General features: G+C 47.5%; 1 protein-coding gene across 1 annotated transcript; it reads left to right on the top strand.

Moving 5' to 3' along the window:
- The first annotated feature begins 431 nt into the window (after positions 1-431).
- Positions 432-1053, top strand: LOC127212320 (protein crumbs homolog 3-like). Its single transcript, XM_051172407.1, has 2 exons — positions 432-605; positions 979-1053. Exons 1-2 carry the CDS (start codon positions 432-434, stop codon positions 1051-1053), a joined length of 249 nt encoding a protein of 82 aa, XP_051028364.1.
- Positions 1054-12244: the final 11191 nt, after the last annotated feature.

Genomic DNA, 12244 nt, shown 5'->3' with positions numbered 1-12244 from the left:
AATAGATAACTTCACTGTTCCAAAACATAACCACACAAACATTACTGCAACCAACATCAAAATCAAGGGATTTAATGGTTATTGGTCATTAATATCTCTCAACATCAATGGTCTCAATTCTCCAGTAAAAAGACACAGATTAAGTGAATGGATGCATAAACAAGACCTAACATTCTTCTGCATTCAAAAAACACATCTCAGCCACAATGATAGACATTACCTCAGGGTAAAAGCCTGGAAAAACATATTCCAAGCAAATGGACACAAGAAACAAGCTGGTGTAGCCATTTTAACATCTAATAAAATAGACTTTCAACCAAAATTAATCAAAAGAGATGAGGAAGGACATTTTATACTCATCAAAGGAAAACTCAACCAAGATGACATAACAATTCTGAACATCTATGCCTCCAATACAAGGGCACCCACTCATGGCGACCCCAGGCCTGGGGCTGCTCTTGGTGTTTGGCCTGCTGATGGTCCCCGCTGGCTTGAGCCAAGCAATACTGGACCCTTTCACAACAGACCCTTTCACAAATAACTCGACTCTAACCCCAGACTCCAGTTCCAATGGGGGCACCTACCAGCCCAGCAGTGAGAAGCGGGTGGGTGCCTGTGCTCCACCACCTGCCAACCTCAAGCTGCTACCTAGAGGAGCGGCTCATCTGAATGCTGGGGTGTCGGCCACAGGCCATCACCACCACCACCATCCAGGACTGCCTCAGCACACCCTGGCACACAACAGCCACCTGGGAGACTGGTCAGCCTCTCATAGCTCAGGAGGACTTGGGGTGGGGAAACTTGGGCCACTTGGCTAGTGAGCTATGCAGCATTCTGCCTCTGCTTGGCTCTGCATGAAGCTGGGGGTGCTGGGGCTGGGGGCCCTCATCTCCTCATCATTTACCTCATATGATCTTGCCTTTGCTGTGTCTTCTTCCGTGACTGTAGGCCCAACAAACCTCTTGTCCTTTCTTTCAGTTTTCCCACTCAGCAGCTGAGGCCCTGGCCCCCCAGGACTCCAAGGAGCCAGTGCAGGGTTGCCTGCCCATCTAGCTCCTCCTCTTCCTTCTTGTCACCCATATTCCCTTATGTGCTGTGTGAGCTTGGGGGAAGGCAGTGCCCTCTCTGGGCAGTCAGACTTATCCAGTGCTTAAGAATAGAAGGGAAGAAAGTTCTTCAAAGACTTTGACTTTGAGGCCAAGGGAGGATGGGGGCTGCTCACTTTTTATATATTTATATGAAATTGAGAGTAAGATGGGGTTTTTTTCCTAATTCGGGGACAGAGGTAAACAGAGAATTCTCAACAAAGGAATATCCAATGACCGAGAAACATTTAAAGAAATGCTCAAAGTCCTTAGTTATCAGGGAAATGCAAACCAAAACGACCCTGAGATTCCTTCTTACACCTATCAGAATGGCTAAGATCAAAAACTAAAGTGGCAGCACATGCTGGGCAGGACGTGGAGAAAGGGGAACACTCCTCCATTGCTGGTGGTAGTGCAAACTTGTACAATCACTTTGGAAATCAATCTGGTGCTTTCTCAGAAAATTGGGAATCATGCTACCTCAAGAGCCCCCCCTAAAGATGCTTCACCATACAACAAGGACACTTGCTCAGCTATGTTCATAGCAGCTTTATTTGTAATAGCCAGAATCTCGAAACAACCTAGATGTCCCTCAAGCAAAGAATGGACAAAGAAACTATGGTACATTTACACAGAGTAATACTACTCAGCTATTAAAAACAAGGAAATCTTGAAATTTGCAGGCAAATGGATGGAACTAGAAAAGATCATCCCAAGTCAGGTATCCCAGACCCAGAAAGACAGGCATGGTATATACTCATTTATAAGTGGATATTATCCCAACGTAGATGTCCTTTGAGAAACTCTAACCATCAGGGGATTGGGACAAATGCTGGGACTCAAAGCCAGACTCTGGGCAGAGCAATGAGAGTCATATGGAAGAATTGGAAGATGAAAGACCCAGAAGGTCAGGATCTCCACAAGAAGACCATCAAGGCCAGCTGATATGGACCCAGGGGGCCTGCACAAACTGATGCACCAACCAAGGGAAATGCATGCAAAGAACCTAGACCCCTGTTCAGATAAAGCCAAAAGACAGCTCATTCTCCAAGGTTGGCATGTGGGGTGTCAGGACTGCCTCTGACATGAACTCTGGTGCCTGAGATTTGACCACTTTCCCTTGGCGGGGAGGCCCTGTGGCCACACAGAAGAAGAGGATGCAAGCTATCCTGATGAGACCTGAGAGGCTATCATCAGACAGTGGGTATGGAGGGGCACCTCCATCAGAGGTCTAGGGAAGGGGAATAGGGTGGAAGAGCAGGAATGGGAAGATAGAAGCAAGGGGAATAACAATTGGGATGTAATGTGAATAAATTATATGTGAGAAAGACTATAAGCCTTGTCACAGGTGAAAGCAGTTTTGGCAGGCTTTATGCTTGGACACCTCACGGATACCTTGAGATAGACTGGATGGAGCCATCCTAGGCCTGGAATTCAGGAAACAGACCTAGGGACTCCACCTGGACTATTGTTTTTCTAATCAACCCTCAATGGGAGAAGGATACTGCCCTTCTCAACCGTGACACAAACAGGCAGAGAGGAGAGAGCAGCAGCAGGTTCAGACCAGGCTTGAGCGCATGTGGATCAGTGAACAGGCTGGGCCAACACACAGGCCAGAGTAACACCTAGGGACCCATCCCGTGGAATGGATACCGGAAGGTTCACTCTTTTTTCCCTTTAACCTTTTTTCCCTCTTGTGTAAGCCAGTTGGGTTGTATAATAAAGTTTAATTCTTAAGAAACAGAGCCTACAATTATAATAAATTTAAAAAATGAAAAAATACTCTGGTGTTGTAGGAGATTTGATCTCATTGTGAACCCCAAGATTGTAAACTGTAAAAACCTATTTCTTGTTTGATGTGGCTCAGCCCTAACACACACCTTTAAGCCAAGAACTTTCTGTTTATTGTAAGCAGGTGGTTATGGCTTGGCTCAGCCCTAGCCCACACCTTTAATCCAAGAGCTATCTGTACACAGGATTAAATAAAGTTAACCCTAGGTGAAGATTCAAAGCAAGAAACTAGCTGGCAGGGATATAACAGAAAGGAGGGACATCGAGAGAAAGGTATTTAAGACAGCGTGGAGAAGAAGAAAGGGTTTTTGGCTTTTTCCTTCTGGGACATCAGCTGAGCAGGAAGGTCAGCTGGGTGCTTTCTCTGCTTCTCTGAGCTAGCAGGTTTTCACCCCAACATCTGGCTCCTGCGTCTTTATTGCTAAAATTGAACAATTGGGATTTTCTTTCTTTAAAACAACACTCTGGCCAAAAGCAACTTACACCTCTAGGTGACATCTATCACTGGGGGAAGTCAGGACAAGAACTCAAGGCAGGAGCCTGGAGACAGAAACCAGGGAGAGATGCCTCTCACATGCTCGTTCACTGCCTCATGATCAGCTAGCTTTACCTACACAGCCCAGATCCAAGGATGGCTGCACACAGTGGGATGAGCCTTTCTCCATCAACCATCAATCAAGATGATCTCTTATAGACATGACCACTCTGATCAAGGCAGTTCTTCAACTGAGGTTCCCTCTGCCCAGGCGGCTCTAGGTTCTGTCAACTTGACAGTAAAACTAACCAAGACATCCATCTCCAGGATCCTGCTATAAGGTTTAAAGGGTTTAAAGTTATGTATGTATGCATGCATGCATGTGTATGTATGTATTGTGTATGTGGTGTGTAAGTGTGTATGTATGTGTGGCGTTTGTAGTGTGTGTGGTATGTAGTATATTGTGGTGTGTATAGTGTGTGTATGTATGTGTGGTATGTGCAGTGTGTATACGGTGTGTATAATGTGTGTGTGTGTGTGTGTACACGCCCGCGCCTGCGCAACTGGCAGGATTGGTTCTCTCCTATCATCTGGGTTCCATGGATGAAATTCAAGGTTGACGGACATAGTAGTACATGTCCCTACCAGCTGAGCCATCTCTGGTCCAGGCTCAGGTTCAAACAGAGGGCAAGAGGTGTGCATAACTAAGCAGCCATCCTGTTCAAGGCGTGGTTCTGTCCATCACTGCCCCATGCTTACCTCCAGAATCTCCCACAAGGTGGCATGATGTGCTATAGTCTCTTTCTGGAAGACAAGCTTCCCTCTTCTGGCTGGCACCAGATTTTAGGCTTTTTGCTTTTTCTCTGCCAACAAGAAATTCCTGGGGGTAATTCCAATTTCTTGGGGTCCATCCATTCAAACTGACGAATACAACTGTTTCCCCTGAGAATCTTCCTTCTGGCCAGGAAAGCTGGTTACCATGAGACAGTAACCGTAAAGGCATCATGTCCTCTCACGGTACACTGGCCTGGCCCTGGGTTCTTAGCACAGAGGCTGCCACTCTGCAGGCATTCTGCGCCTTGCAGGGGAGAAGAAGGTTGCATGTGGGTTCGGGATGAGAATACTGCCCCTTCGTTTCAGAGACATGCCTTCCTGTTTCCGAAGCCCGGGGAAATCCCATAGTGTTCCAGAAATGAGTGTTTAGACTCTAGAAACGGATACATTAGATTGAGAGAAAACCAAACAAATCAGATGTGTTTTTATCTCCCTGGCAGCTGTTGGTGGAATAAACATCTGGGGCTTGGCCTGAGCGGCAGCTCATTAAAATCACAGCGTGAAGGATTTCCCTCCCAGAATAGAGCTTTTTGCATATTTACATAATGATGCCCACGCAGTTGCCCCTGACCTTGCCAGGAAGCAGAATTCCCCATGGCTTTCCAGATGGCTGCCAGACCTTAGTCTGCTTCCTCCTCCTTGGGACTAGGCTCCTGGGGAACAAGGGCTAGAAAGAGCCAAGCATGGCCTCTCTGCAGGCCTTGCTGCACTCCCAGCAAATGTGGTTTTCCAATCCTGGTAGTGGTTCCTAGGTTTCCTGTATATAGCTCTTTGTGGTTTTCCTGAAACTGTGGGGAATTTCTGATCCAAGATGGCTGAACTTGAGCCTCCAAAGTTTGCTTCTAACAAGTCCTGGGGAATGCTGTCAGTCCCATGACTGCACTCGAGGCTGCCTAACTGTTCTAGGGCAGACCTTCTGAACCCAGTGGGACTTTGACCCTCAACTGTGGCTCCAGGGACCAGTGGCATCAATGTCACCTGTTAAGCTGTGTGAGATACAAGAGTCTGTGGTTCTATCCAAAAGTGGTGGCGTCAGAATCTTGTCACAGCTTTTAAGAGGCATCGGGCTCAGCTAAGTATGCTGAGCTAGGCATTGCAGTGCTGAGAACAGAAGATAGAAACTGGTGAGGTAGCTTCAGGGACAGGACCTCCATTCTTTGGCTATAAGCCAGAAATGTTTGAGGACTCTGGTTTCTTGTCCCATTCCTTCTTCTTTTACACAGCTGCCTGGAAGTGAGAAAGTTTGACTGAAACTTCTATCCATGAGCTTGGGGTGGAGAGACACGAAGACCTCTAGAGTTTGAGTCAACTGGACTGATAGGGTCACCCCCCCCCCCCAGCCCCATCCATGCCTCAAGCTAGAAAGTCCTTATTAACTCCAACAGTGGCTCTGGGTAGCAACCCATCTTTGGAACACATGTATACTCTATAACCAAAGCGCTGACCCCTGAACCTACAAAACACTTGCAACAAAGCTTCCGGTTCCAGTTTGCTTTTCCCTAACTATGTCAAACACCATGCCCAAAACCAACTTGGAGAGGACAGGGTTTTGTTTCAGCTTACACTTCTAGGTTAGCCAGTCACTGAGAGAAGTCAGGGCAGGAGCTCAAGTCAAGAACTAGGAGGCAGGAACTGAAGCAGAGACCATGGAGGAACCCTGCTTTTGCCTTGCTCTCCTATGATCCATGCTCAGCTAGCTTTCATATACAGCCCAGGCACAGGTACCTAGGGATGGCAGCACACATAGTGAGCTGGCCCCTCCCACATCAGTGTCAGACAAGACAAGTCTCATCGATAGGCAGAGGTGGTTGAGGCAATTCTTCAGTTGAGGGTCTGTCTTCCAAGACGACTCTAGGTATGTCAACATGACAGTATAAACTACGTAGCACGCTCACCCTTTGTGAAATGCATTCTTCATATTAGTGAGGAAAAGGACCCTGCAGCCTTCTGTGGCTTCAGCAGCCATCATCGCTTTTCTCGGACTCTAGAGCCTAAGCTATTATACAACAGGAGCCAGAAAGCTTCTGTTTCTCTTTAGGATCCTCTCTTTCCTCCCCTCCTTGGTCAGTGGCACATGCCTATAATTCCAGAATGTAAAATAGAGATGGGGGTGATCAAAGGAAGTTCAAGGCCAGCTTGGCCAGTTTACATGAAACACAAGGCCCTGTTTTTTTTTTTTTTTTTTTTTTTAAAGGTTTTATCTATTTATCATTATGTATACAGAGCTCTGCCTGCTTATACCCCTGCAGGCCAGAGGAGGGCATCAGATCACATTATAGATGGCTGTGAGCCACCATGTGGTTGCTGGGAATTGAACTCATGACCTTTGGAAGAGCAGTCAGTGCTCTTAACAGCTGAGCCATCTCTCCAGCCTCTAAGGCCCTGGTTTTATTGTTTTTGTTTTGGCTTGCTTTTTGTTTGTTTGGGTTTTTTTTTTTTTTCCAAGACAAAGTTTCTCTGTGTAGCTGGCCTGGAACTCGCTCTGTAGACCAGGCTGGCCTCGAACTCATAGAGATCTGCCTGCCTCTGCCTCCCAGAGTGCTGGAATTAAAGGCGTGCACCATCACCACCAGGTTTTTCCTCCCCTAATTCCTAGGTTTCTCCACACCAGGGGAGAGTTGTACTAGTTGCTTTACCGACCGCCCGCTCCTTATCTGGCTCCTCTGTAAAGTGGCAATTCCCACAGAGTGGGTGGGTGGCTTCTCTCCTTAAGGTCCATCTCTCCGATAGACCCCGACATCAACAGGGCTCGGAGATTGAACAGTTCCTGGGAAAGATCACTGGCCTTGGTGGTAGAACTAATTCCTTTAGCTGTAGGTCAGAGAGGTCAGTGTTCTCAATGGCTGTCAGCTATGGGCTGCTTACTGTCACTCTAGGCTGCCTGTGTCTCTTCTCTCTTGGTCCCGCACCTATGTATAGCCAAAGCAGCAGCTTGGCATGGAGCCTTTTTCAGAGTTCTGATGCTCAGCTCTGCCACCAACGGGAGCAGATGTCCATCCGTGGATTTGCTATCTAGCCCAGCTGACGCCATCAGGGGGACATCACTAGCAGCCCAGAGTCACCAAAGCTGCCTTCAAGTTCTTCCTGCTCTGATGACTTTTATTTTTATTTTGAAGCATAGTTGAGCACAATAACAGAGGATGACAGCTGGGGACACAGTTGGTGGTAGTTGGGTTTTTGTTGTTGCTGTTGAGCACAGGGACCTGGGTTTGATTTCTATCATGGGGGCACACGCAGTATGGGGTAAATATATTTTTTCTCAAACTCAAATTTAGAAGGAGATCCTAACATCATTTAACAATGGCTGCCACTGGTAGAATAATAGATAACTTTACTTTTTCTTTCTGCTTCGTATATTTTCTAACACTTTTACAAGAAGAAAGTGTAAATTTGGTGAAAAAGAGAGAAAAAAAAAAAACCCAACTCATCTTCAAAAAGAAAGAGCTCCAGTGAGATCTAACTGTATAAGATGCTTTTAAAAATACAAAATTAACACCAATTTGAGTGGTGTGCTATAGATGTAGCCACAGTTACGCAGATCAAATAGATGAGGAGACAGGCTGCTAGTGAGAGGTGAGACAGCAGAGGGGCCGGCGACCGACTTTATGGTGAAGGAAAACAATTCAGAGGTGGAATTAACTCCCTGAGACTCTAAGCCCCCCATAGCAGAAAAAACTCAAGTCAAAGTCAAATTAACAAGCAAACAGTGCGCACGTTATTTTATATATTTCCATAACTAAAAGTCTCTCTCCCTTTCTCTCTCTCTCTCTCTCTCTCTCTCTCTCTCTCTCTCTCTCTCTCTTTCTCTCTCTCTCTCTCTTATACAGACATGATGTGTATGCATGTTTGAGCACACATTCCTATTTGAATGTGGCACATGGACCACGGTGCATGGGTTAAGGGGTCAGTGTACAGCCTTGGGGGTCGGTTCTCACTCTCCATCTTCTTGGAGACAGGGCTTCTGTGTTGTTGTTGTTTAGTTGTTTTTTTCTGTCTGTGTATGCCAGGTTAACTAGCATGCAAGATTGTTTTCACCCTCTGTCTGCCCGTAGGAGCACTGTGACACTGTAACACTGACACAGACATCTATATCACAACTTTAATGTGGGTTCTGGGGATTTAAACTCAGGTCCTCATAATTGGAGAACAAATATTTTGCTCACTGAGCTATTGTAAAAAACCAACTCGTTACTATTCATTTTCAGTCTGAGGGGCATTTACAGCTCAGCGATGAATTACAGATGAGCAGGAGGCACTGGGCTCCTGTCTTTGTTAGCTGGCAGCTGGTGCTTGCTAGCTGGGACACTCTTTAGTTTATTTTAGGGTTGAAAAGTTATAGACCAGCCGGGTGTGGTGGCACACACCTTTAATCCCAGCACTCTGGAGGCAGAGGCAAGTGGAGTGCTGTGAGTTTGAGGCCAGCCTAGTCCACAAAGAGAGTTCCAGACTCTCTAAAAACCAAAACCAAAACCAAAAAAAAAAAAAAAAAAAAAAAAAAAAAGTTACAGACCATCAGCTACGTGACTCAACTCTGGAACCAGAAAAGGGGAAGGGAGCTTGAGGCAATAGCACCGAGAATTTGGCATGGGGACTAGCTAGATAAGAGGGAAAGATCATACCCCCTTGAAGAAGTTAGCCGATGAAGAATTTGAGGGACAGGAAAAACGCAATTAGGAATATATAAAAACCTCTGTTTTGCACCAAATCATGGTAATGAGCATTTTTGCCTCTTGTCTTCTGCAGAAATGACAATAGGTCTGCCCCGCTTCCACTATGCGAAGCCTCCAACACTCTTATTATTGTTTTTCACGCCATTTTCCCAGCCCCCAAAGTATTTTTCTGAAGTTAAACACCTAGTTTAGAAAGATGACAAATGGGATGTTACTTTAAATCATTCACTGGTATAAATTCTGTGATCTCCACGAACGGCTATTGATAAACGAACTCTCTGGCGGGAAAATAATAGATAAACACCACGTGACCTCACATCATCTATCGCTCAGAAGTTCCTATCGCTGTATGATCTTCAAGGTCGCATTAGTCCTGAGTTTCCAGTCAAGGTCTTCTACGTTGCTGGCATCAGCGCCAAGGGAATTTACCCAGCATCCACCAGGGCAGTAGCCCGGCCAAGCCTCTGCTCAGCTGGAAACAGTAGGCTTTGCCCCCACCCTACACCCCGAAGGTCCTGAAAGCTCAGGGGCGCTGCGCGCACACTTGAACTTCAATTAATTCAGCACAGCTCTCAAGAAGCCTTGAGGGCCCACAGGTGCCCTTGACAGGGAGGAAGACTAGTTTCCCATCTGCTCACGCAAAATCTCATTTTTGCTCAAATGACGGCATTTATTCAGAAGTCTCCCCCCCCCCCCCGCCCACTCGCAAATCTCAGAACTTCCGGAAAATAAAACTCAGAGGGGTGGAGGGGATGCGGGGGTGGGATACAACAGGGAGATTTCTGGGAATGTGTGAAAACCCTTTAAGTAGGTAGCCACTTCCTCCAAAGGGTTAGAAAGTCAGATCACCTCAGGCCAGCAGGGTGGGTGTTCGAATTACTTACAAGAGGTGAAGGGGGCGGGGTAGAATAAAACCACAGTGGTTTCTCTGAGCAGTGCGCGTGGAGTCCCGCTTTTAGTTCGCCTTGCGCCTCTTCTATACACAGGCACCTCTCAAGAGCATCTGCAGCTGCAGCTGAGGCAGGAGGCCAGAACGCCAGGTGAAGGTCCTGGGAACTTCTCTCTTCCTTCTATGGAGTGTTAATAGGTTCATTACCATAGAGCTGCGGTCAGGTCTTTGTTTTGTTCATTTCTTCTTCACAATGGTCGCTGGATGGTCATTTACTCCACCAAAGAGAAATGCAGTTGTTCATGTCTGAAGTTCTGTCTCAGGCCTCTTGGGCCCTAGTGTGGTGTGGGTGTGAGAGGAGAGTGAGTGTGCGTGCATGCACGCGTGCGTGCGTGCATGCATGCTTGCTTGCTTGCGTGCATGCATGCTTGCTTGCTTGCGTGTGTAGGGGATCCCAGGGCCCTATCCTGTCCCCTCCCAATTTGATCTTCCATATTGGCTCTCTGGAGTGAGCAACTTTCTGTCCTTGCCAGGCGCGGATGGTCTGAAGTGGCCCCATTTGACTTCTGCGGGTGGGGCACTGGGCCCACCCTTCATTCCAGGGCCTTCTTTCCTGGCTTTGACACAGTTCTGAGCGCAATGTTCCATGCAGCTCTTCAAAGCCCAGTGCTGAATTATGTTCCAGCACAGAGGTGTCTCCCAGTCTTTCATGGATTTGGTTTGTTTCTGCGCCCCAGCAGCAGCTATGGCTGCTCCTTCCTTGGTGTGGTAGCAAATTGTAGTCAAGAGTGTGCAGCAGAGACCCCCGCCTTCTGGGGAAGGGTGCTCTCAGGAGAATGGGGTCACTTTGGCCTGTGCCCTGCTTGCTCAGGGCTGACTCCCATGCTTCTCTTGGCCCTCGTACAGTAGGCAAAGAGAGCAGAGAGGTCCAGAGCCAGACCGTGCGCTTTGGAGCCAGCTCCTGCCTGGGGTGACGTGCACATTGCTTTCCCTTTCTCCTTCACCCCCCCCCCATTTCTGTAGCAGTGAGTGAAAATTCCCATGGCAGCGCCCTATACACAGCATGGGGGAAAAAAGCTAGTTCACACTGGCTGCTCCGCACCTCAGCGCTGTGACCCTGTTCGACTTGCTCTCCTTTGGCCAATGAGGGTTAGGTGGTCCCTGACCATTGGAGGGTTTCTGGCCCCCCCTCCCCCCGGATGCTGAGAGCCTTTGCATCCCTTTCTGTAATTCCAGAAGGCCCTGTTCTCCTAGAAGACAGCATCCTTTATCCTAGGGCTCCCCAGAAGCTGGAACTCAGGGGAGGCCTGGGCAACCTTTATCCTGTTTGGGCTGCTCTTGCCCTTGGATGGGACACAAGCCCAGGAAAGACCCAGAGGTGGATTTCTCAGCCTTAGGAGGCTGGCCTCCAGATGGCAGCACATGTTTAAACCTTGGCCTGAGCCTTTAGGGGAACCATGGCTGAAAGGGCACCATCTAAGACTCCCACAGCAGGTAGGAGCCTGTGGTTTTTAGCTTGGGGAGGCTCCAGGGAAAGCTAGAGAAGACTGGGATCCATTGTTGGAAGGGTTGAGGCAAGGATGTGGAAAGGACAAATGGAGAAAAGGCGGCAGAGGACTGAAGCCCAGGTTGGCATTTGGCATTTTCAAGGAATCCTGTGGGAGGTTTTATTTTTACGTATTTTTAAAAAGATTTGTTTTGTTATTGTATGTGTTTTTGCCTGCATGTATGTATGTGTACCATACATCTTCCTGGTGCCCATGGAGGACATCAGAGCTCCATGGAACTGGAGTTACAGAGGGTCGTGAGCCACCACATAGGAGCTGGAAACCAAAACTAGGTCTTCTATGAGAGCACCACGGCTCTTCACTGTTGAGCCATCTCTTCAGTACAGACTTTTATTTACAATGTAAGGATTTTTTAAGAGTTAGGCTTGCCATCCCTGTGGGTTCTCTGGAGTCTTGAGTATTGTGTGTACTCAAAAGAAGCACAACTGCAGGACACCCAACACGTGCACACCAGTACCACAGCCACATAGTAGTGACCATAGAGTGCTGAGCAGGCTAGATGGCAAAGGTTGAGGCAGGAGGACAGAGCCTGGGAAACGTGGACTAACTCTCTTGTCGGGGATTGAGTCTCTGGGTCTGGGAGATGGCTCCATCCCGGTTTGGCTTTTTTTTTTTTTTTTTTTTGTTACCAATATTGTCCCTTCCTTAAGTATAAGATTAACCTGTATGATGGTCTGTGTTGGCAAAACTACATTGTCAAAATCCCAACACAGCTGGAGTGGTAATACACGCCCTTAATCCCAACACTCAGAAGGCAGAGGCAGGCAGATCTCTGAGTTTGAGGCCATCCTGGTCTACAGAGTGATTTCCAGGACAGCCAGGGCTACACAGAGAAACTCTTGTCTCAAAAGAAAACAAAAGCCCAACACAAAGATGGTATCTCACCCCTGGAAGGGTGAAGTTTCAGAGTAATAAGAGGGTATAGTGCTGGG

This window comes from Acomys russatus, chromosome 3, assembly GCF_903995435.1.
Source record: "Acomys russatus chromosome 3, mAcoRus1.1, whole genome shotgun sequence".
NCBI lineage: Eukaryota > Metazoa > Chordata > Mammalia > Rodentia > Muridae > Acomys > Acomys russatus.
This window is presented reverse-complemented; position numbering and strand designations above follow the sequence as displayed.

What these genes read in the sequence shown, in the direction of transcription:
- LOC127212320 (XM_051172407.1), top strand. Translation starts at nt 432, where the DNA reads ATGGCGACCCCAGGCCTGGGGCTGCTCTTGGTGTTTGGCCTGCTGATG. An exon ending in AGCCCAGCAGTGAGAAGCGG is followed by an intron (nt 606 to 978) that starts GTGGGTGCCTGT and finishes CCTTTCTTTCAG; the next exon opens with TTTTCCCACTCAGCAGCTGA.